This window comes from Ochotona princeps, chromosome 1 (genome assembly GCF_030435755.1).
Source record: "Ochotona princeps isolate mOchPri1 chromosome 1, mOchPri1.hap1, whole genome shotgun sequence".
NCBI lineage: Eukaryota > Metazoa > Chordata > Mammalia > Lagomorpha > Ochotonidae > Ochotona > Ochotona princeps.
In genome coordinates, this window is record NC_080832.1 from 119,196,919 (window position 1) to 119,217,184 (window position 20,266).

General features: G+C 41.3%; 1 protein-coding gene across 1 annotated transcript; it reads left to right on the top strand.

Moving 5' to 3' along the window:
- Positions 1-461: 461 nt before the first annotated feature.
- LOC101533061 (sodium-dependent phosphate transport protein 3) lies at positions 462-20,000 on the top strand. The gene is made up of 12 exons (XM_004598398.4): positions 462-690; positions 5,693-5,803; positions 8,659-8,870; positions 11,859-12,092; positions 12,176-12,263; positions 14,591-14,677; positions 16,068-16,186; positions 16,292-16,453; positions 17,258-17,390; positions 17,477-17,624; positions 18,379-18,469; positions 19,620-20,000. The coding sequence occupies exons 2-12, from the start codon at positions 5,776-5,778 to the stop codon at positions 19,752-19,754; spliced, it is 1,437 nt and encodes a 478-aa protein (XP_004598455.1). The 5' UTR covers positions 462-690; positions 5,693-5,775; the 3' UTR covers positions 19,755-20,000.
- Positions 20,001-20,266: the final 266 nt, after the last annotated feature.

Here is a 20,266-nt window from a genome sequence, read left to right on the forward strand (position 1 = left end):
AAGAACAGTTAAGGAACAGGAAGAAAATATGGAGAATGACTTCCTGGGAAGTTAGCAAAGTGGTCAAGGTCATCAAATTGGCTGTGGGCATCAAACACTTCAGGAAAGTCCAGCTGGCTTCACCAACTCTCAATGGGTCAATATCAGGTTGAGGCCCTTCCATCAGTGAGCATACATATTTCTTTCATTGGTCTAATAATGCCCCCGGTTGATTATGAGCAACAGTTATTTTTTTTTTTCTAATGCAGAAACCAATTAAACGAGGTAATGTGACTTGCCTTAGGTCACAACAAATGTTTGAATTTGAAGGTGGGCTCGGCCCTGTCTCTCTCATCTCAGGAGCCCTCCTTTTCCTCCCACATCAGCAGTTTCCTTTCAGGAAAAGGATTTGCTGACTGAGCAGTTGATACACAGTTGAAAGCAGGAAAGCACAGTGATATCTTCGGAGGCACCCACTCTGTCAGTGAGAACTTGAAAATAAAGTTAAAAATTAAACAGCAAAGCCAAAGGCAGGCTTTTGGCTCTGAGAACATTGGGCCAAACCTGTTGCTGTCTGCCTGCCACGTGGCTCAGTATTTACCCCTGGGAAGCACTGCAGAATGATTTGAAAGGGAAGAGGCGATAGAAGCTGTTTCATCCTTCAAGTCAGTGTTATCATCAAGGGATCAAAAGACTGGTTTAATGGTGAAGGTAAGTACTTTTCTTCTGTTTGGACAGGATGCCAATTACTGATTTATCAGCCATCCAGCTTCAAGACGTGTGTTGAAGGGAATGATGTCAAGGGAATCCATTAACAGCAGTCCAGAGAGCTCCATCTGGGAATGGTGTCTGCTTATAATACTAGGGAGAGTTTTTTCCAAATAGGGAACTGATTCCATCCAGATATTACAGCAAGGTTTAACAGGATTCTAATGGACTCCATGGATGCTGATCATTTTCCAAGGAGACTGTGATCATTCCCTGTGATGCCTTAAGGAGTCCAGTGGGCTTAGTTGTGGCCCTGGAGCAACATGGTTCAGCTTTGGGCCATGATTAGGGCATCTATTTAGAGTTCTGTGTAAAAATTTTACTTCTACACACAGAAAGACCAGGAACAAAGGAATGAAGACTAATTTGTTTGAGAGGATCACCGAATGCTATATTGCTAAGAACAGGTACCTAGGGATTATGATTAGTCCCTATAAGTGCTATATGGGTGTAAACAGAGGAGAAAGACTCAGCAAAGATGTATCTCTCAACCTAGCCAGAGAAAATCTCAACTACAAAGAACCGTTGGGCTCATGTTGGCTTGGAAGCCACAGCCTGAGAGACACAGCAGTCTTTGCTGGGAGGAAAGAAGATGGGTACTGCCTCTCATCTCTTGACCAGCTGGGTACCCAGATGGGCAGAATCCCATTGTACCGTATTTCTGATGAAACCCTGCCTGCTAGAATTGCCCACCCTCTGTGCTCAAGGCACTTTTCCTTTTCACATGATTAAATTTATAGATGAGTTGACGCATGGAACAGCCAACTTCATTCCAGGGCTGTTAATCCCTAAGAAAAGTAGGTAGGTGTTGAAACAGGTCTCTGTTGGATTAACAATTTTTGGAGAGGAATTGCTCTTTTCCCCATTGCTCCTAAATGCATCCTCTCCCTACCCATCTTATGGATTCCAGGCTGGAAGATCCCACTTGCAAACAGAAAAGTTTACAACTAAATTAACAGCAATCAAAAGAAGCAATGCTAGAGAAATGTATTCTATCTGCTGAGATCCACTTTGCACATGGATCTGAAAGGGCCAGGGTGCCATCACTGTGGCTGTTTAATATTACTGCTATTAATATTAATAATATTTTACATGACAATGTTTTGTGCTTTGTTTTTACTCCAAAGGCTCTGTGTGAAACAATCACACGGAGGGATTTTGTGAAACTGATTCTAGTTTGCATAGGCTGGGAACCGCACAGCAGAAACCAGTCCCTGAATACCCTCTGAACAGCAGGTTCATGCTCCTTGAACTGTGTGTAACATTTACTCTGAGTAAACCAGGATACCAGGCTAACAGAGATGATGCAAGTCAGGCTGGATTTCAGGGGATATCTGAGAGGCATGAAAAGCCTACTATACCAAAATAATGAGTCCTAGGCTAAGAAGAATATGAAAATAATTCTACTCTTCAGCCTATGTATAAACCATGATGTTTATATTGTTCATATTAGCTCAAGCAAAAACTATACTTCATTGTAAGGTTATTTTTTAAATGTAAAATTTTCCATTAGCTTCATTTCAATTGAGTTTTTCTCTGACTAGTTACAACTTCTTTTTTGAACTAGTTAGAACTTTGATGCTAAGAGTTTTATTCAGAAGTGTCGCTCCTGAATGGGAAGATTCAGGAGTTATATGGCCTCAATTTTTTTGCAATCAGGCTAAGAGTTAACTGGCTATTTCTAAGCGCATATTAATTACACCACTGCTCATATCTCATGATTTTATAACCTGTGGATATTTTAGAATAATAATTTCAATTGCTGTGTCACAAAACACAAAGACCCCAGTGTAGAATGTCTGACATGTTAGATTGGGTTCTCTATTTGTCTCATATAAAGGAACAGAGAAAATAACCGTTGAAATTAGCTGTTGAAACTAATTTAAGGTAGAATTTGAAATTGCAGAAGCCAAGTTGGGCTTTTCATCCCTGTGCATCAGACAGCGATGGAAAGTGGAAAGGACAGGAGATGGGAATTCCACTAATACAGGGAGCAAGAAAAAGCAGGTGTTTTGTGTAATATTCAAAGGTTAAAGTTGTCTTCATCAAGTGTCCTTCTGGAACAATTGAAGAAAATCTGATTTAAAATTGTCTAAATTCAGAGTTAAGATAACTCAATATGAGGACTAAGCTTATAACAATAAGGGAAGTAATGGTAACAGGTGGAAAAAAACAGCACAATGGTTAGTAAGGAGCCTGGTGCTGGCTCTGTCAGCTATGAGGCTGGAGCAGCAATCCATGCTGTCTACACCCCAGTTCACTCATCAGTAAAATGAACATTCAGGCCATAGGGTCTCTGAGTCTCTTTCTGCTCTAGACACCAGAGTATAAGATTCACTGGAGAATTTGGTGGGAGAGCTTTAAGTGGACTATAAATAAATGTAGCTGCGTGTACAGTTAAATGATTGTCTTCAGCCAAATTATGGGATCTTACATAACATAGGAAATCAAACAGAAAATGGTCCGAACTCTGAGGTTGGAGTCCGGTGATGTCAGTTAGGATCTAAGTGTGGAGCAATGAGTTCAGCACATAGGGCTGTCCACGGCAGAACAACAGCCAACATCTGTCTTCATTCTGACATGTTCCTGCAGCAACTGGGATTATGTTTAGGGCCATTGTAACCAAAAGAGAAAATTTCAAAACTTAGATGAGAAAATTATCCTCAAAATTCTGGAGAAACTGGGCAAAGAAAAAAACTATCCTGACCGCTCTTAGAAAGTACAATTATGCTTTTATTTTGAAATACTTACTTAGTTGTACAGAAAAGGCATAGTTGCAGCAAGAGCAATAGCCACAATGACTGGGGTTGGGTTGATCTGAAGCCAGGAGTTTCCTTTCAGTCTCCCATGTGGTACCAGGGCCCTAGGGTTTGGGCCAGATTGCACTGCCTTCCCAGGCCATATGCAGGAGCTGGATCAGAAGTGAAGCACAGGGCCCAGCAAGGTAGTCTGGTGGCTAAAGTCCTCGCCTTGCATGTGCTGGGATCCCATATGGGCGCTGGTTCATATTCCTATCCAGCTCCCTGCTTGTGCCTGGGAAAGCAGTTGAGGATGGCCCAAAGCCTTGGGACCCTGCACCCATACGGGAGGTCCATAAGAAGCTCCTGGCTCCTGGCTTCAGATCGGCTCAGCTCCAGCAATTGTGGCCCCTTGGGGGGAGTGAATCAATGAATGGAGTTAATCAGAGACAGAGTCTTTCCTCTCTGTCTCTCCTCCTCTCTGTATATTTCCAATAAAACACTTAATAATAACAAATAAAAAAAGAAAAGAAAAGAAGTGAAGCAGCCAGGGTTCGAACTGGTGTCCATGCCAGTTTTGGTTACAATGTGGGATGCTGGGATGCTACCACCATAGGCAGAGGCTTAGCCTGTTACACAGCCACATTGCCCTCACTGAATTATTTTTCCTTTAAAAATGTTTAGCATCTTCTTGGTATAGAGTGAGTATAAATTATAATAATTTAAAAAGCATCTGATAAATATGGAAATTACAAAGAATAAAATGACTACCCTTGTCCATAAGCTTCTGGTGGCACTTGGGTGAACCCATTTGTGTCTCTGGATGTACACAGCACATTTTGCTTTGCCTGCACTTGAATGTAAGCATTTCAGCATAGTTGCACACAGTATTTTAATACAGTCCATCAGAATCAATTTTCTACGCAGTTACTGTTAGGCTCATTTGTCTTGGATGCTATGTTGTCATAACCAATATTACCAAGTATATTTTTGGACAAAATTCTTTGTGTCTTTCCTCCTGATCCCTCTCCTAAGTCATGGATTACAGACAGCTTTTTAAATTGGTGTTCAGGAAGAGTGCCAAGTCTTGAGTGATGAGATATGAACATGTATGATACATAGGTATTTTTTTAAGGTAATGGAATTTTTAGTTTAGGAATAAAGGTGAAAATGACAACAGTCTTAGAATGGGGACTGTACCTAATGGAAGCCTATGCACTGCATGTGAGCGTGTCTGGCAGTTCAGATACACAAGTCCTGTATTGGACTGTCTGGGGTTCACGCCCCCTCCAGGCCCTGACTCCGCCTTCCTGCCAGTGCAGATCGTGGGAGTCAGCAGGGGAGAGTTCTAGTAATAGGATTCTGGTTATCCAAGCAGGAGTCTCAGACTGTGGGTTTGGGGGAAATGAAGCATCAGGTGACTGCTCTCTGTCTCTCCGCATCACAAATAATTTTTTTTGAAAGAAACTCATGTATGTATACCCTAAAACAGTTTGGTATATAAATGTCAGAGTAAACATTTCCACATTTAGGGTCTTTAGTTTTCTGTGCCAGGCAAAACAACTATGTTGATTCATAATTATATTGGAAAGCTTCCATATGGTATAGTTATACAAATAATCTGTAGACTTTGTCAATCCAATAAAATGTCCACATTACATGTAGCAAAGACAAAATGAACTTTTTAAATATTTAAATGTAATTAATACACATAAGTGTTATGCGATATCATCCTTCATGTTCAAAGAAGACACAGTGGAACACTGGACCAGTTGTTCAGAGGAGATGGAAAGATGGTTGTAAGAGGAGACCAGATTGCTGTGGAATATTCTTTTTCAGCTTTTGTGTTTGGTCTAATGATCCTGCCTTCAGACCTGCTACAGCCATTACACTCCTGGCTTTTTATCTTTGAATAAAGATAAAGCATTTGAAGTTTTAATTCTTAAAGTATCACTCAGAAAGGAACCTAACCAATGTTAAGTGGATGAGGAATATTAAGCAGATGGTTTGGGAATCTAAATGAATGGTAAATCACTCAGATTTGTGATGTCCTTCTAAAAGTTTCTCTGTCAAAAGTCATAGCAGAAGTGAGTGGTAAAACTTGAATCTGTTGGCTGTAGTGGGTCAAAATGTCACCAGTGCTGCGAGGAGGCACCCTTAGCCCCAGGTAGCTGTGTGTTATGTTTTGGATTGTGTTTTTTCCTTAGATAAAGGCCTTTTGTGATCAAAGGGATTCAGGGAAGAGGGAAACTCCACCATAAAGTGTGGTCCCATTTCCCAGAGAAGCTAAATGGACGAGAAGTCTCCCACCAGGAAAGGTAAAGTTGCCATGCTCGTTTGCAGATTTGCTTATTGAAAAGTCAGAGCCACTTCTGATGCTCTTTACATTTCTGTACTGTCTTCTGCTCCCGTTTCCATTGTCCCTCAGACACGCCCTCTCAGCACAATACCAGCTCAACTCCCAGGCCCACTCTGTTTTTTTTTTTTTTTTTTTTTCCATTTCACTTAGGAATCTGCACAGAGCTGTCTGTCATATCACTAAATCCTTCAATCCCTAGGAGTGAGCTTTATACAAGTCATTTTAATCCAACCCCCAACCTATGCACAAATCCCTGCTCTAATGTCCTTACCAAGGGACTGGCCATTTCTCCTGGAAATCCACAGTAACAGGGAAACTGTTCTTTTGAAGGCAACCATTCCCACCCCAGCCCCAACTTACTTAGCCATTAAAAATTTCTTCCATTGGGGTTGGAACAGGTTAAACTGTCTACTGCAAGCACTGCAGGAGCTCTGCTGCTCCACTTCTGATCCAGCTCACTGCTAATGTGCGTGGCAAAGCAGCACAGGATGGTCCAAACATCTAAACACTGCACCTGCATGGGAGACCTGGATGGGAGTTTCTCACTCCTGACTTCACCCTGGCCCAGTCAGGTCCATTTCCACCATATGCGGAGCAAACCAGAGAATGGAAGATCTCTCTGTTTCTCCCTTTTCTCTGCCATGCTGCCTTTCAAAAAATAAAATAAATCTTTAATAAAACCTTAATTGATTTTAATCAGTTTGTTTGTAGAGTTTTCCCCTTTGTTTTCCTTTTATTACTTTTCTTCCAATATGCATAAAAACATTAATGCATAATTCAAACGACAGTCCTTTTAACATTTTGATATTTTAAAAAAAGGTTCCCTTTGCAACATATTAAATATTCTTCCTACACCACTTCATCTACATATGTATTCTACATGTGTTTTAAAAAAGATTTGTTTATTTTTATTGGAAAGGCAGATTTACAGAGAAGGAGAGACAGAGAGAAAGCTCTTCCATCTGCTGGTTCACTCCCCAAGTAGCTGCAATGGCCAGAGCTGAACCAATCCAAAGGCAGGAGCCAGGAGCTTCCTCTGGGTCTCCCACACAGGTGCAGTGTCCCAAGGCTTTGAACCATCCTCCACTGCTTTCCCAGACCACAAGCAGGGAGTTGGATGGGAAGTGGAGAAGTCGGAACACAAAGTGGCATCTATATGGGATCCTGATGGTGCATGCAAGGCCATGTCACTAGGCTACCACCTGGCACCTGCTACGCATTATTTTTAGAATTATTTATTTGTAATTGATAAATAAAATAAATATAATAAATAAACGTAGCTGCAGAGAAAAGGAGGAAAAGACAGATCTTTCATATTCTAGTTGACTCAAATGGCCACAATGGTCAGGACTGGGCCAGGATGAATCCAGGAACCAGAAGCTTTATCCAGGTTTCCCTGGATACAAAGGCTCAAGCACTTGGTCTGTCTTTGCTGCTTTTCCAGGTTGTGATGAGCATAATAACAGAACTTGTTTAAAAATAAATTGCATATTGCCATGCTTCCAAAATGTAAAATATCTCGAATATTAACTGACATATTGTTTAACCTGTACGTAAAATGTGTGAAATATTAGTTAGTGAAATGTAGTTATGTGTAGACTAAGGAGCAGCACTGAAAGACATGTCAGGACTTATCTGTGAACTAGGACTAGCTCATAAGGTGCGTAAAACAAGATAGAATGCTCAGTGCCCCACCCCCTTACTAATCCGTTAAGAGGAGATTCGAGAGAAGCTGAAGAAGAGATGGAGCCCCAGCAGGTATGAAAAGGGGCTTAGTTAGTTGAGCAGGCAAATTGCTCTCAGCTAGCTCAGTGAGAAACAGGTGCTCTGAGCTCAAGTCAAAGGACAATCCTGGCACAGCTTTCATACCACTCTGGCTTGGGTGATGACTGCCTCCCCTTTGTGCTTCTCTTGTCCTCTCTCCCAGGACCTATATGTAGTAAGCGCAGCAGCCTCAGGACCTTAGGACCTCAGGATGTGCCTTCTGACCTCAGACTAAGTTCAAGGGAACTTTGGGTAGGCGGATGATAAGAGACTTAGCACTGAATGTGAATCTGTGAATTAGTGTGTGAGTTAGTGACAAAAGTGGAGTTTAAATTAATGTGTTGTTTGCATAAGAATAAAGCATTGAAAGGCAGATCATGGAATGACACAGGCCCATAGCAGGAAGCTGGATCAGAAGTGGAATAAGTCAGGCCCCAAATCAGAACCCATATGGTATGAAACATACAATGCCACAACCTGGGCCAGCTTTTTTTTTTAAGTTGAGTATACATGAAGGTAGGGTAATGATACCCACAAAATATTTCCAGTGAACATTACACCAAGGTGTTTGTGAAAGTGTTCAATTATAGCTCACCAATCAGATGGTTTACAACAGAATGCTGGATATGCAGTTAACTTGATTCAAAGGCGCTCCCTATGTGTAGATGTTTAAACTTTGTGGTAATTTAATGAGGATAACAGAAGGATGGACCACTGACTTGCAGCCCAGAGATAAAATTTGTGATTGACTCTGTCACCATCTTCACTATGCATTTCATTTTTGGAACAATATGACATGAGCAGCTTGCAGTTAGTTTTTTCCACTGTTTGTTATTTGCTTCCCACAATTTGTCCAAGAAGTCCATGTTTGCTTTTCTTAGCTGTAACATGGCAGATTGGTTTGAAGCCAGCCAAAGAATTCAACAAGAAAGGATTGGAATTACCCTGACTTAGGTGAAAACACACAATGAGATTGCCTGATGTAGGGGGAAGAAATGGGAGCAGGTGGTGTCTGTGAGCATGCTCCTGACACACCTCTGTGTTGCTCAGGTCCAGATTTCTGCTCCTTACGCTATGGGCTGGCTCTCATCATGCACTTCTCCAACTTCACCATGATAACCCAGCGAGTGAGCCTGAGCATCGCCATCATTGCCATGGTGAACAGCACCCAGCAGCTCGATCTGCCCAATGCCTCCTTCGAAGACCCTCTTGTAGACACCCTCAGTAACCCAAGCAGACCCATCAAGGAGTTTAATACCAGGGTAAGTGTGATGGAGAACAGGATTCTTTATGGAAAATGAAAAAGAGAGAGAGAGAGAGAGAAAATCTTGGATCTTTACTTAGCAGAGTAGAATCAGTGACAGCTAAAAAGAACTGAGATTATTTTTCTTTGAGACACTGTTTTCAATTCTCTAGTAATAACTTTTTTTGAGATTATAATTATATAATAATATATATAATATATAATACAATTATAAGGTGGGAGAACTAAATAAAAATGTAAAAATTCTAAAAATGAAACAGTGAAAAATTCGCTCTTGTCCACTGAAAAACAAATTACGTGTAGGCTCATCCTTCTGGTTGTCTAAGTCTATTCAAATCTCTAAACCTTTCCTTGCTTTTGAGTTACTTACACCCTGCAAGTTTTGTATAAGAAGTTGAAATTGTTGTTATCTGTAGCTTTGCAAATAACTTCTGTCCTTTGAAAAATCAACTGTACTTTCCTCCATTCATCACATCCCCCTCCCTCCTCCAGCTGAATAAAGTATTTTGCTATTTATTTACAATTTAGTTCAGAACTGCTTGTATATACACGATTCTTGTGAATTCTCTTTTGAAGTTGTAGCATCTTACTAAAACGCTCCTTAATGAATGAGTTCAATAAAATCTTTGCCGCATAGTCACTTTATATTTGTGGGAGAATTGTGATCATATCTTAGTTCTAAAATTAGCCCTTAAAGTATTTATCATGACTGTACATTCCTAACGTTATCAATATAATTCATAATAAATTAGTTCCAGTTTACTGTTTAAAAGATTTACTTATTTTTATTTGAAAGGCAGATTTACATAGAGGAGAGACAAAGAAAAAGATCTTTCACCCACTGGTTCATTTCCATATAACTACAATGGCCAGAATTGAGCTGATCTGAAGCCAGGAACCAGGAGCTTCTTCTGGATCTTTCAAATATGTGCAGGTTTCCAGGCCTTGAGTCATCTTCTGCTGATTTCTCAGGAATTTAGTAGGGAGATGGATGAGAAGTATAGCAGCTGGGACAGAGAATGGTGCCCATATTCTCTACTGGCTGTGTAGGCAGAGGATTAAGTCGGTGTGACACTGTGTCAGCCCCTAACCCTGTTTTCTTTTTAGTGGTATCCCTGCTTCCACTTACCCTTCCATTATCATGCCTACACTTTTACATGCCTGTGTTCAGGAACCCAGGACACTTTCTAGTTGCCAGACATGCTGTGCACCTCCAGACTCTGGACCTGCTCCTCAGTATTCCCCTACCCATCATCAGTGACCCAAGGAAAGTTTCTGTCTGAGTAAATGAAGGCCCTGGTAGTGTCTGATCATTTGGTATCATTCAAAATGCTGGGAGTGCATGCTTGCTGTTTTCTCCAATGAGAATGAAGTTTATTTTTTCCTATTTTGCTTTTATAAAATGTGTATTTTTATTTGAAAGGCCAATTTACATAGAGAGGGGAGACAGTGATAGAAAGAGATCTTCCATCTGCTGGCTCACACCCCAAATGGCCACAACAGCTGGAGCTGGGCTAGGCTGATGCCAAGAGTCTGAAACTCCATCTAGTCTCCCATGTGTGTTGCAGGAGTCCAAACACTTGGTCTATCCTCCACTGTTTTCTCAGATCCCTTAGCAGGGAGCTTGATCAGATGTGAAGCAGTGAGGACTTGAATGGGGGTTTTTATGGGATGTTGCATCACCCTAGGTGGTAGTTTAATCTGCTGTTCCACAAAGCCTAATGCTTTCCTCTTCATCTAAATCATAGCCATTCTAAAAAGGATGGTTAAGGCTGCTTCCTTCCTGGGACTTGTCCCAAATTGTTTTTTTCTCACAGTCCCCTGTTTCACCTATAATCATCTTCAAATCTTAATCCTTATATCTATTACATATTTTGTACTCTTTATAGCTATTTTAAATAGATAAAATATGTTATATTTTATATTCTTTGGCTGTCTAATCATGATGACATATATCTAGGAGAACACTAAAAATTATGTATTGAATTGTAGCAAAAGAAAAATGAGATCTTATTCTTTTGTATATGTGTTTTGGAAACTTAGTTCTTCCCCAGAGTTAATTTTGTTTCTTCATTAGGGCCTGATTTTGATAAGAGTTGAGTCAAGTTGGCTCTTTTTCTTTAAGCCACAAGTCAATGTCACATCACTTCCATATACTGTTAAAGGAAATCTTTCACAGATGAGACAGCTCTCGGTGGCTCTTTCCATTTCTTCCTGTCATCCAGCTGCAAAATCATCTTCTTCATCTTTTTTAATTTCTTTTTTTTTCTTAAAAGAAGCACATGAGGGATGTGATTGGGTGGAATTTTTCTTTTGTTTTTGTCTAATTGCTTGTTTTCTAGTCGTCACTAAAATAAATATGGTATAGTCTGAAAATCCCCCAGCAATTTTGGCTATAAAGTAGACTTTTTTATTTTTTAAAGATCTATTTTGGGTGCTGTGATGCAACAAGTAGAGCTGCTGCCTGTGATGCTGGATCCCACATGGCTCAGGTTCAAGCTCTGATTCAGTTTCCTACTATTGCACTTGCAAAAGCAGTGGAAGATGTCGCAAGTGTTTCCGCCCCTGGGGGAGATCAAATGAAATTCCTGGCTTCTGGTTTCTGACTTCAGCCTAACCCAGCCTCTGCCATTACAATCATCTGGGGAGTGAACCAAGAGATGGAACGTCTCTCTCTCTCAGTTTGTGGACCCAAGTCAGGCTGAAGCCAGGCATCAGGAGCTTCATTTGCATTTCTTACATGGACCCAAACTCTTGGACTACGCTGTGCTGATTTTCTCCAGCCATTGTGGGGAACTGGTTTGGAAGTGAAGCAGCCGGGACTTGAACCGTTGCCCATTTTGGCATCTGGTATTGCTGGCGGCAACCTCACTCACGAGCTACACCACAACCCAAAAGTAGACTTTTATAAAAAGGACTTCTTAGCAAAGAGTTTTCTTTTTTCTTCTTCTCCTCCCTCCCCCATCCTTTCCTCCTGCTCCCCCAGGCTTCTGTATATCAATGGAGCCCGGAGACTCAGGGCATTATCTTTAGCTCCATCAGCTATGGGATAATACTGACCCTGATCCCAAGTGGATACTTAGCAGGAATATTTGGAGCAAAACAGATGCTTGGTGCTGGCTTGCTGATCTCATCTCTTCTCACACTTTTTACACCATTGGCTGCTGACTTCGGAGTGATTGTGGTCATTGTGATTCGGACGTTCCAGGGCATGGCACAGGTATCCAGACATTTATTCATTTTTTGTGGGAAATAGAGGCCTGAAAGTGATGAAAGCTTAAAAGTTGTGATTTTTATTTTCAGGGAATGGCATGGACAGGTCAGTTTACAATCTGGGCAAAATGGGCTCCTCCACTTGAACGAAGCAAGCTCACCAGCATTGCAGGGTCGGGTGAGTACACACATGTGGGTCACAGCTGTGTGGACTGTCTCATTGTACATCTCCTTCTTCCTGTGTATCAGGCAAGTTGATGAAAGAAGAGGGAGAAAGCCAAATAGATTAATGAGAGCTCACCATGTAAGTTCTTTTTTTTTAAAGATTTATTTATTTATTCCAATGGAAAATGAGATACACAGAGAGGAAGAGAAAGAGGAAGATCTTCCGTCCAATGATTCACACACCAAGTGGCCGCAACGCCCAGAGCCAAACTGATCCAAAGCCAGGAGCCTCTTCCTGGTCTCCCACACAGGGGCAGGGTCTCAAAGCTTTGGGCTGTCCTAAAATTGCCTTCCCATGCACTTTTTGGAGTACCCTTACATTGAGAAAATACACTTGAACAACAGAACTGAACTCTGTTGAGCGTCTTACTCTTGGGTAAAGCACACAGCCTCATCCTGGGGACTTGAATTTGACCACAGCCCTCCTACTTCCCTCTATTACAGTTTTTTCCAGCTTGGTGTCTTCCCAATCCTCTTTTCTTGTCAAAGTCAAGCCACCTTTTAAAGATGGGATATTTCAGACTCTGTGGGTAGCCTAGCAGCTGAAGTCCTCACCTTGCACACACCAGGATCCCATATGGGCTCCAGTTCTAATCCTGGTGGCCCTGCTTCCTATCCAGCTCCCTACTTGTGGCAATGGGAAATCAGTCGAGGACAGCCCACACTCTGGGGATCGTGCACCCGCGTGGAAGACCTGGAAGAGGCTCCTGGCTCCTCGCTTCGGATCAGTGCAGCACTGGCCGTTGCGGCCACTTGGGGAGTGAATCATCTGACAAAAGATCTTCCTCTCTGTCTCTCCTTCTCTCTGTATATTTCACTTTCCAATAAAAATATAATAAATCCTGAAAAAAAAAAGATGGGGCTTTTTTGTCAATCCGCTTGAGAACCTAAAGTGATCCTTCAGGGCAGAAATGTGCTCTGCCGTCAGGTTCTTGCTTCTCACTTGCCTCCCCTCTGCAAGCAAGATTCCAGATGGTGGCTGTTAGCCACACACAATTGCACTTCCTCTCCCTTCAGCTCTACTCCCACCAGCTCCTGCTCCTAAACAGTTCTCTCTTAACCAGCCTCTGTGTCCCTTGACAAAATTCCACCTATCTTCCTGCTTAGCTCATCTAAGCAGTCTGTAAATATTACAAGGATCATTAACGTATCCACATATGTAACTCCATTGTGCATTGCAGTTTCATTATTCCATTCATATTCTGCATTGTTTTTTTAAGTTAAAAATTGTGAACCATTAATGGGTCTTACAGATAATGTACTGGGTCAAATCTGAATTTTGCAAAGTTAAAATGAATAAAATATGCTAGAATAATAGACTAGAAAATAGAAAATTGGCTAGAATAAAAAAAAATGATGGAGTGCCTTGCACATGGAAGAAGTATTGAATCATGAAACATTTAAAGATTTCTTTGAAAAGCAGAACAATAGAAAGAGAAAAAGAGAAAGGGTGGAGGGAAGATCTATCATCAACTAGTTCACTTCCAAGATGACTACAACAGCTAGTGACTGTAACAGCTAGGTCTGGGTCAGACCCAAGTCTGGACCCAAGAACTCCATCTGGGTCTCTCACATGATTAAAAAAGGGCCTTAGTACTTGGGCCATCATCTGCTGCCTTGCTAGGTTTATCAGCATGAAGCTGGATTGGAAGCGTGGCAGCAGGGGTTCTGACATGCACTCTTATAAGTATGCTAGCTAGCTTTGCAAAGAGGCAGCTTTATCATACCACAATACAGATTCTGAAACTTGTGTTTGATGTATGTATGGGGGGGCAGTTGTGTGAATGAGTGTTTAGGCATGTTTGCTTGTGTTTTGTTGCTATGTGAGATGCATTTCTTACACATACATATACGTATCAATTTAGATGTAGGCTCAGAAGTATACATTGTATGGCATTTGTGATAGCAAATTTTGTTCACATTTTTCTTTCCAACTGAACCAAGGCACCTCAAGGCAAGGACTATCTCTTACCAACTTTTGTAAACCTTTCCTTTTCTGCTCCAATTCCATACTGTATTGTGTGGGAAGCTGTACTTGCTGTTTCTGAGACAAATTAAAGGATTTGGTCACTTTGGTGCAGAAGAGCCACTGAAACAAAGGCTATATCACAAGTGTTTATTCTGTCTAATTACTTCACGACTTTATTGGAGGAGATTCTGAGAGCAAGAAGATATCCTCTCATGACCCAGGATTCCATGCTCTGCCCTCATGCAGTTTTCACAATGTCCTGTCCCAGTTTTTCATTACGCTCATTGGTGTTTTATTCCTTCTCTCTTCAGGGGCAGCGTTTGGATCCTTCTTCATCCTCTGTGTGGGGGGACTAATATCACAGGCCTTGGGCTGGCCTTTTATTTTCTACATCTTTGGTGAGTCACTCCCTCTTGAATTAAAATGCCTTCACATCCCAGGTCCTTATGTTGGCAAGTACATCACTCACATTCCTCCAAGAAGAGAGAAAACGTCCTTGTCAAGTGCAAGATGACAGAGAATGAGAATAGGTTATTTTTAATCAGGTCCAACAACTGACTCAACACCTGCTTGTGGCTTGGGAAGCCCATAAATAGACCAGAGGGGCTGTCTATTCATGTGGTCCAACTTTGAGAAATCAATGATGACTCTTCTGCCCTCAGCATTTCCAGTAGAGTCTCTGCCACCACCTCTGACATGCCTAGGCTAGGTGCTATATGCAGTTAAGATGGCAACATTGGTTCAGTACATTGTGTCTTTTAAACCATTATTATTGTTTCTGTTAAAGATGTCTTTAACATCTTCTCCATGGGTGACTCCTGCAAATAAAATCAACTGGCTCGTTCTTCATGGACTTGTCTAGATCTTATCCCATCAGATCTAGTAATTCTCCTTTCTGTGATCCTTACTGATATTTCCTCTCTAAGTTATGTTGGCATGTAATTATTTATTTCACTGTTTCGTTTGTCTACTAGACTGTGAAATGGTTGAAACAAGGAACACAGTATATAGCTCATGTAATTTATCACTTTGATACTATCATGGTGCCTGACTTTGAGCTTTAACAGGAAAAAATGGATGAATGTAGAAGTTAACAAAATTTAAAGGACATTGGCCCTCAGAATCTTCACACAGAATCTTCTTCAAATAGCAAGTCCCAGTAATGAAACAAGTTTCCATTAAGTATCATTGTTAGTGCTAAATGGTGTTGTTCAATATAGCTCAAACTTTCTCATTAGTGATCATTCTGGTCTGCACATGTGAGCCAGACATTGTCAAAAAGTATTTATTCTGAAAACCCATAGTGGATGTTTGGTCTAAATGCAAATGCACTGTTTTTTTCAAATGCTTTGGAAAATTTTTCTTTACCACATTCATTAATGGAAGGTTGGTTCACATATGTGAGACTACTATTCTTCTTCAATCCTAACTGTTCTAGTCTTCCAAAAGAAGACAATAATGTGTGCATTAAGAATTATTGCTAAAAACACATAGCAGTAAAATGATTGGAGCCTCTAGAAGAATTGTCAGATATCCAGTGTCCAAGCTTAATCTATTTCTAGAAGGCTCTGAAGCTGACAAAAGCAACTCTATATTTGAGAGATAGTCTCTGGAAAGCATGAAGGGAAAAGGAAGCCTTGTACAACAATTGAAAAAAAAAGGAATGGAAAATTTTATGTCCTTATGGTAGAATTGATGGTGTGATGGGGAGAAGACAAGCTATCTCACAGGAAACTCTCTTTCCCCAGAACAAATCCACCCAAAACTAATTTTGTCCCTGCTTCCCAGGTAGCATTGGCTGTATTTGCTGTCTCCTGTGGTTCATGGTGATTTATGATGACCCCATGCATCACCCATGCATAAGTACCAGGGAGAAGGAATACATTGTGTCCTCACTGGCTCAACAGGTACAGTGCACTCCTGCCCAGATCTCCAGGACAGGTGTGGCACTCACAGGAGAGGTGCCACTGGACCTGTTCCAATACCCATGCTGATGAAATATCTTCTTTCAGTCCAGTTCTCCAAGACGATCTGTCCCCATAAAGGCTATGGTTAAATGCCTACCACTTTGGGCCATTTTCACTGGGTTTTTCAGCCACTTCTGGTTATGCACCATAATCATAACATACCTCCCAACGTACATCAGCACCGTGCTCCATGTGAACATCAGAGATGTGAGTATACTTCTTGTACTTCTGTGAAAATGAGAACACTGGGCAAAAAGAGAAATTGTTCAGTACTGCCTTTTACATTCCAGTTTTGCATCAGCCATCACAGGGACACTGTAAGAGGTACTGCAATGATTGTCATTTAATAGATGTAAAAATGGAACACTTAGGTGAGCTAATTTGTCTAGTTAACACAACCACTAAGTGGTAGAACTGTTGTGCTTTAGTATTCCTAAACATTATGCTACATAGAGTCAAACTCCATGGTGTAGCGGGTTAAGACTCCACCAATAAGCCAGATGAGTTTCAATTTGAGTACCTGCTGCTCCTCTTCCGAGCCAGCTCCCTGCTAATGGCCTGGAAAAGCAGCAGAGGTTGTCCTAAATGCTTGGGCCCTTGAACCCACATGGGAGACTTAAAGAAAGATTGTGGTGCCTGGACTTGTACTGGCCCAGCTGTGGCCATTGTGACTATTTGGGGAGTGAACCAGCAGATGGAATCTCTCTCTCTCTCTCTCTCGCTGTAACTATGCTTTTCAAATAAAAATAAACCAATCTTTAAAAAATTATGTATACTCTTACAATAGCAGATTCTACAGTTTCTCTTAGAACTCATATTCTTTCCCATGGAGACCAGTGAGAGTCAGGTGCTGGTCTTCTCACTTGAGACCACATCTGCTAGTATGAGAAAGGATGTTGTTTCCCCCAGAACAATTTAGAATGTTGGGGATGGGCAAAAGGCTGGTCTGTGTAACTGATTTTAATGCCCTTGGACCTCCCTAACTGTTCTGTATAAATTTCCTTCCTTCAGAGTGGGGTTTTGTCCTCCCTGCCTTTTATTGCTGCTTCAAGCTGTACAATTTTAGGTGGCCAGTTGGCAGACTTCCTTCTGTCCAGAAATCTTCTCAGATTAATCACTGTGCGCAAACTCTTTTCATCCCTAGGTAAGGATGGTTGGGCGGGTTCAGTTAACAAATCCATTGCTATGTGTGATCTAAAAAGTCCCCATAGTACATCCTTTGTTGCCTAGGGCTCCTGCTTCCATCTCTGTGTGCTGTGGCCCTGCCATTCGTGGCTTCCAGTTATGTGACAACCATTGTTTTGCTCATACTTATTCCTGGGACCAGCAACTTGTGTGACTCCGGTTTTATCATCAACACCTTAGATATTGCTCCTAGGTAAGTGCTTTACCTGTTTGTAGCCCTTCCTCCAGATCCTTCCAGAGGTGTTTGACCTCAGTTGTTACTACGTAACTCTTTCATGTGGACATGCACTGGAAGATGAAGGAATGACAATTAATTAGAAATGTCTGTATGTGACCAGGAGCTAATGTGATATTTTTTGAACAACAGTTCCAAATCTAGGCTGTAATCACTTAGAGGAAAAGCTTCTTAAGTTTCCTGATCAGAGATTGTACCGTGTACCTTGGACAAAGGCCCACAGATAAGTGTTTTGGAAAGGTTCCATATTACACCATATTTATGTATTTGCTTTTAGCCAAGGACTTCTCATATAGCCACATATGGCATCCTCCAACTACATCAGATAGGTGCTATTGTTGTTCCTTAGTGCAGGGTGAATGGGGCAACTGAGACATAGAGGCTAAGTGGTATGGCCATGGTCATGCACAGACAGAGACAGGATTTGGACCACAGCAGTTTGGCCTCAGAGTCTGTGTCCTGCCTGTTGTGGAAACATCACCCAAGCTGAGCACTGGGGTAGAGAAACCCAGTGTCCAGGGAGAAAAAAATTTTGTTACTGACTCAGTGGACAAGTGATTTCAAAGTTGGTAGACACAGCATAATAAATGTCTCTAGGTGAACCAAGGATCACATTAGGTACTATGCATTTGCCATTAAAGCAGCACTACCCTGAAGCTGAGTTTCTGCAGAAACCACAGCCAGCTTTCTGTGTAAACTCATCTCCCCACAGGTACGCAAGTTTCCTCATGGGTATCTCCAGGGGATTCGGCCTCATCGCAGGAATCGTCTCTTCCACAGCCACTGGATTCCTTATCAGTCAGGTTGGACATGTTATCAAACCTTTGCAAGTACTGCTTTAGGCATTGGAAACACACCCTGTGCTATCAAGGATGGTGTGGTCCGATGGGAGTGCAAGCATAAATTTCTACACAATTCTTGTATTTGGGGGAACCTCTAAATCAGACTCTGGTAAGGTCAGGTTTCCAAGCAGAAGAAAAACATAGCCAAATTTCTCAAAATGAACAGATGGGTAACTGATGATTGAGCTGTCTGGGCACATAAGGCAGCAAGTATAACATCCTAGAGGTACAAAAGTATGGAAAGGTCTGAATTACAGCATGAGTGAATGGCGCATGTCTGGGATGTTAGAGCTGAAAACCGGGGACTTTTGCAGGGGAGGACAGAAGAGGAATGCCATGGCAAGTTTGTTCATAATAATTCCAGTTTTAAAAAAAATCATATCAGGAGACGTGTCACAAGGCCAGTTTGAAGAGAGGTTAAGTATGGCAGAGAAGACAGTGGCTGGGAGACTCTTCAGAGTGGGAGGACTATGAGGTTTGCTCAGTGTTGAAAAGTGTTGAATAAGAGGCAGAACCAGGCTGGGCTGGAAAGATGGACACATGTTCTCTTATACAAAAAGAAGTACTGCCTTATTTTTATTTCATCTCAATGCAATCTAGTTTCCTCACTTATTTCTTAACACATTGCTAGGAATGCACTGTGCTAGAAATGAGCTATTGTTTATCACAACTTGGTAAGGAGTGGCAGAACTAATCTGACTCCTGTTACGTTGTGATATTCATGTTGTGATAGACATGAACAGCCAAAACAAAAGAGAAAGCACAAACATGAGATCTTTAAACTACCACTTTAGGCATAGTTGTAAATGAATATAAATAGCACTTTATTTTCATGAAGGCAAAAATTCAGATTTCCAGGAATATGTTAGTGTATTTTAATCTATTTTTTGTTGAAAGAAATATCCAGCCCAATTCAGAACCCAAGGTGCATTTCAGAACCTTGTTGTTTCTATCAGTTTCCTATGATGTTTGATGACCTGTGTTGTGAAGTGGCCACTATCAACTGTTCCCTGGACTCTCTGTGATCATGGTTGCCCCCTTTAAAACGAAAGATTTCCAGAAGTAATGAGGATGGAACTTGCGTCAATAATAATGTATTGTTTGTGTCTAGGATTCTGCATCTGGTTGGAGGAATGTATTTTTCCTGTCTGCTGCTGTCAACATGGTTGGCTTGGTATTTTATCTCACGTTTGGACAAGCAAAAATCCAAGACTGGGCCAAAGAGCGGCCCCTCACCCGTCTCTGAGGACGCAGAGTGGCTGACTTAAACGTAGAACTGACCATTCACGTCCCAACAGTTTTGACTCACTGCCATTTGTTCACTTTCCTGCTCCTAGACAACAGTCTTCAGCTCTTGTTTGAAGTGTTAAAGTTGCCAGGGAACCTCTGAACCACACTGGTGCCTGGGTGCCTGGTTTGAGGGAAAGTCCATATGCTGCTAATTGTTTATAGAGTCTCCGAGAATTTCTAAGCTACAGGCAAGCCTGGCAACTGCCAGACAAATTTAAAAAGTCTATTCCTACTGCCTTTGAACTACTCTTTGTTTGGAAAATACTAGAGGAATAAACATCTGTGTGAAAATAATCCTTAATAAGTGCCTTCATATGGAAGGTTTCATGGGGGAGATTTATAGCCATATGTTACAGAGCTCAGAGAACAGAATTTTAAACTGTAATTCATAGAATTTACATCTTATTTTTGTACACTGTGAAAGCTGGATGCTCACTTATGTGATTAAATTCTATTAAAATCCACATG

Coding starts and splice junctions, on each gene's coding strand:
- LOC101533061 (XM_004598398.4), top strand. CDS start 5,776: ATGGACGAGAAGTCTCCCACCAGGAAAG. Junction 8,871..11,858: donor TCAAGGAGTTTAATACCAGG/GTAAGTGTGATG, acceptor CTGCTCCCCCAG/GCTTCTGTATATCAATGGAG. Junction 17,391..17,476: donor CAAACTCTTTTCATCCCTAG/GTAAGGATGGTT, acceptor TTTGTTGCCTAG/GGCTCCTGCTTCCATCTCTG.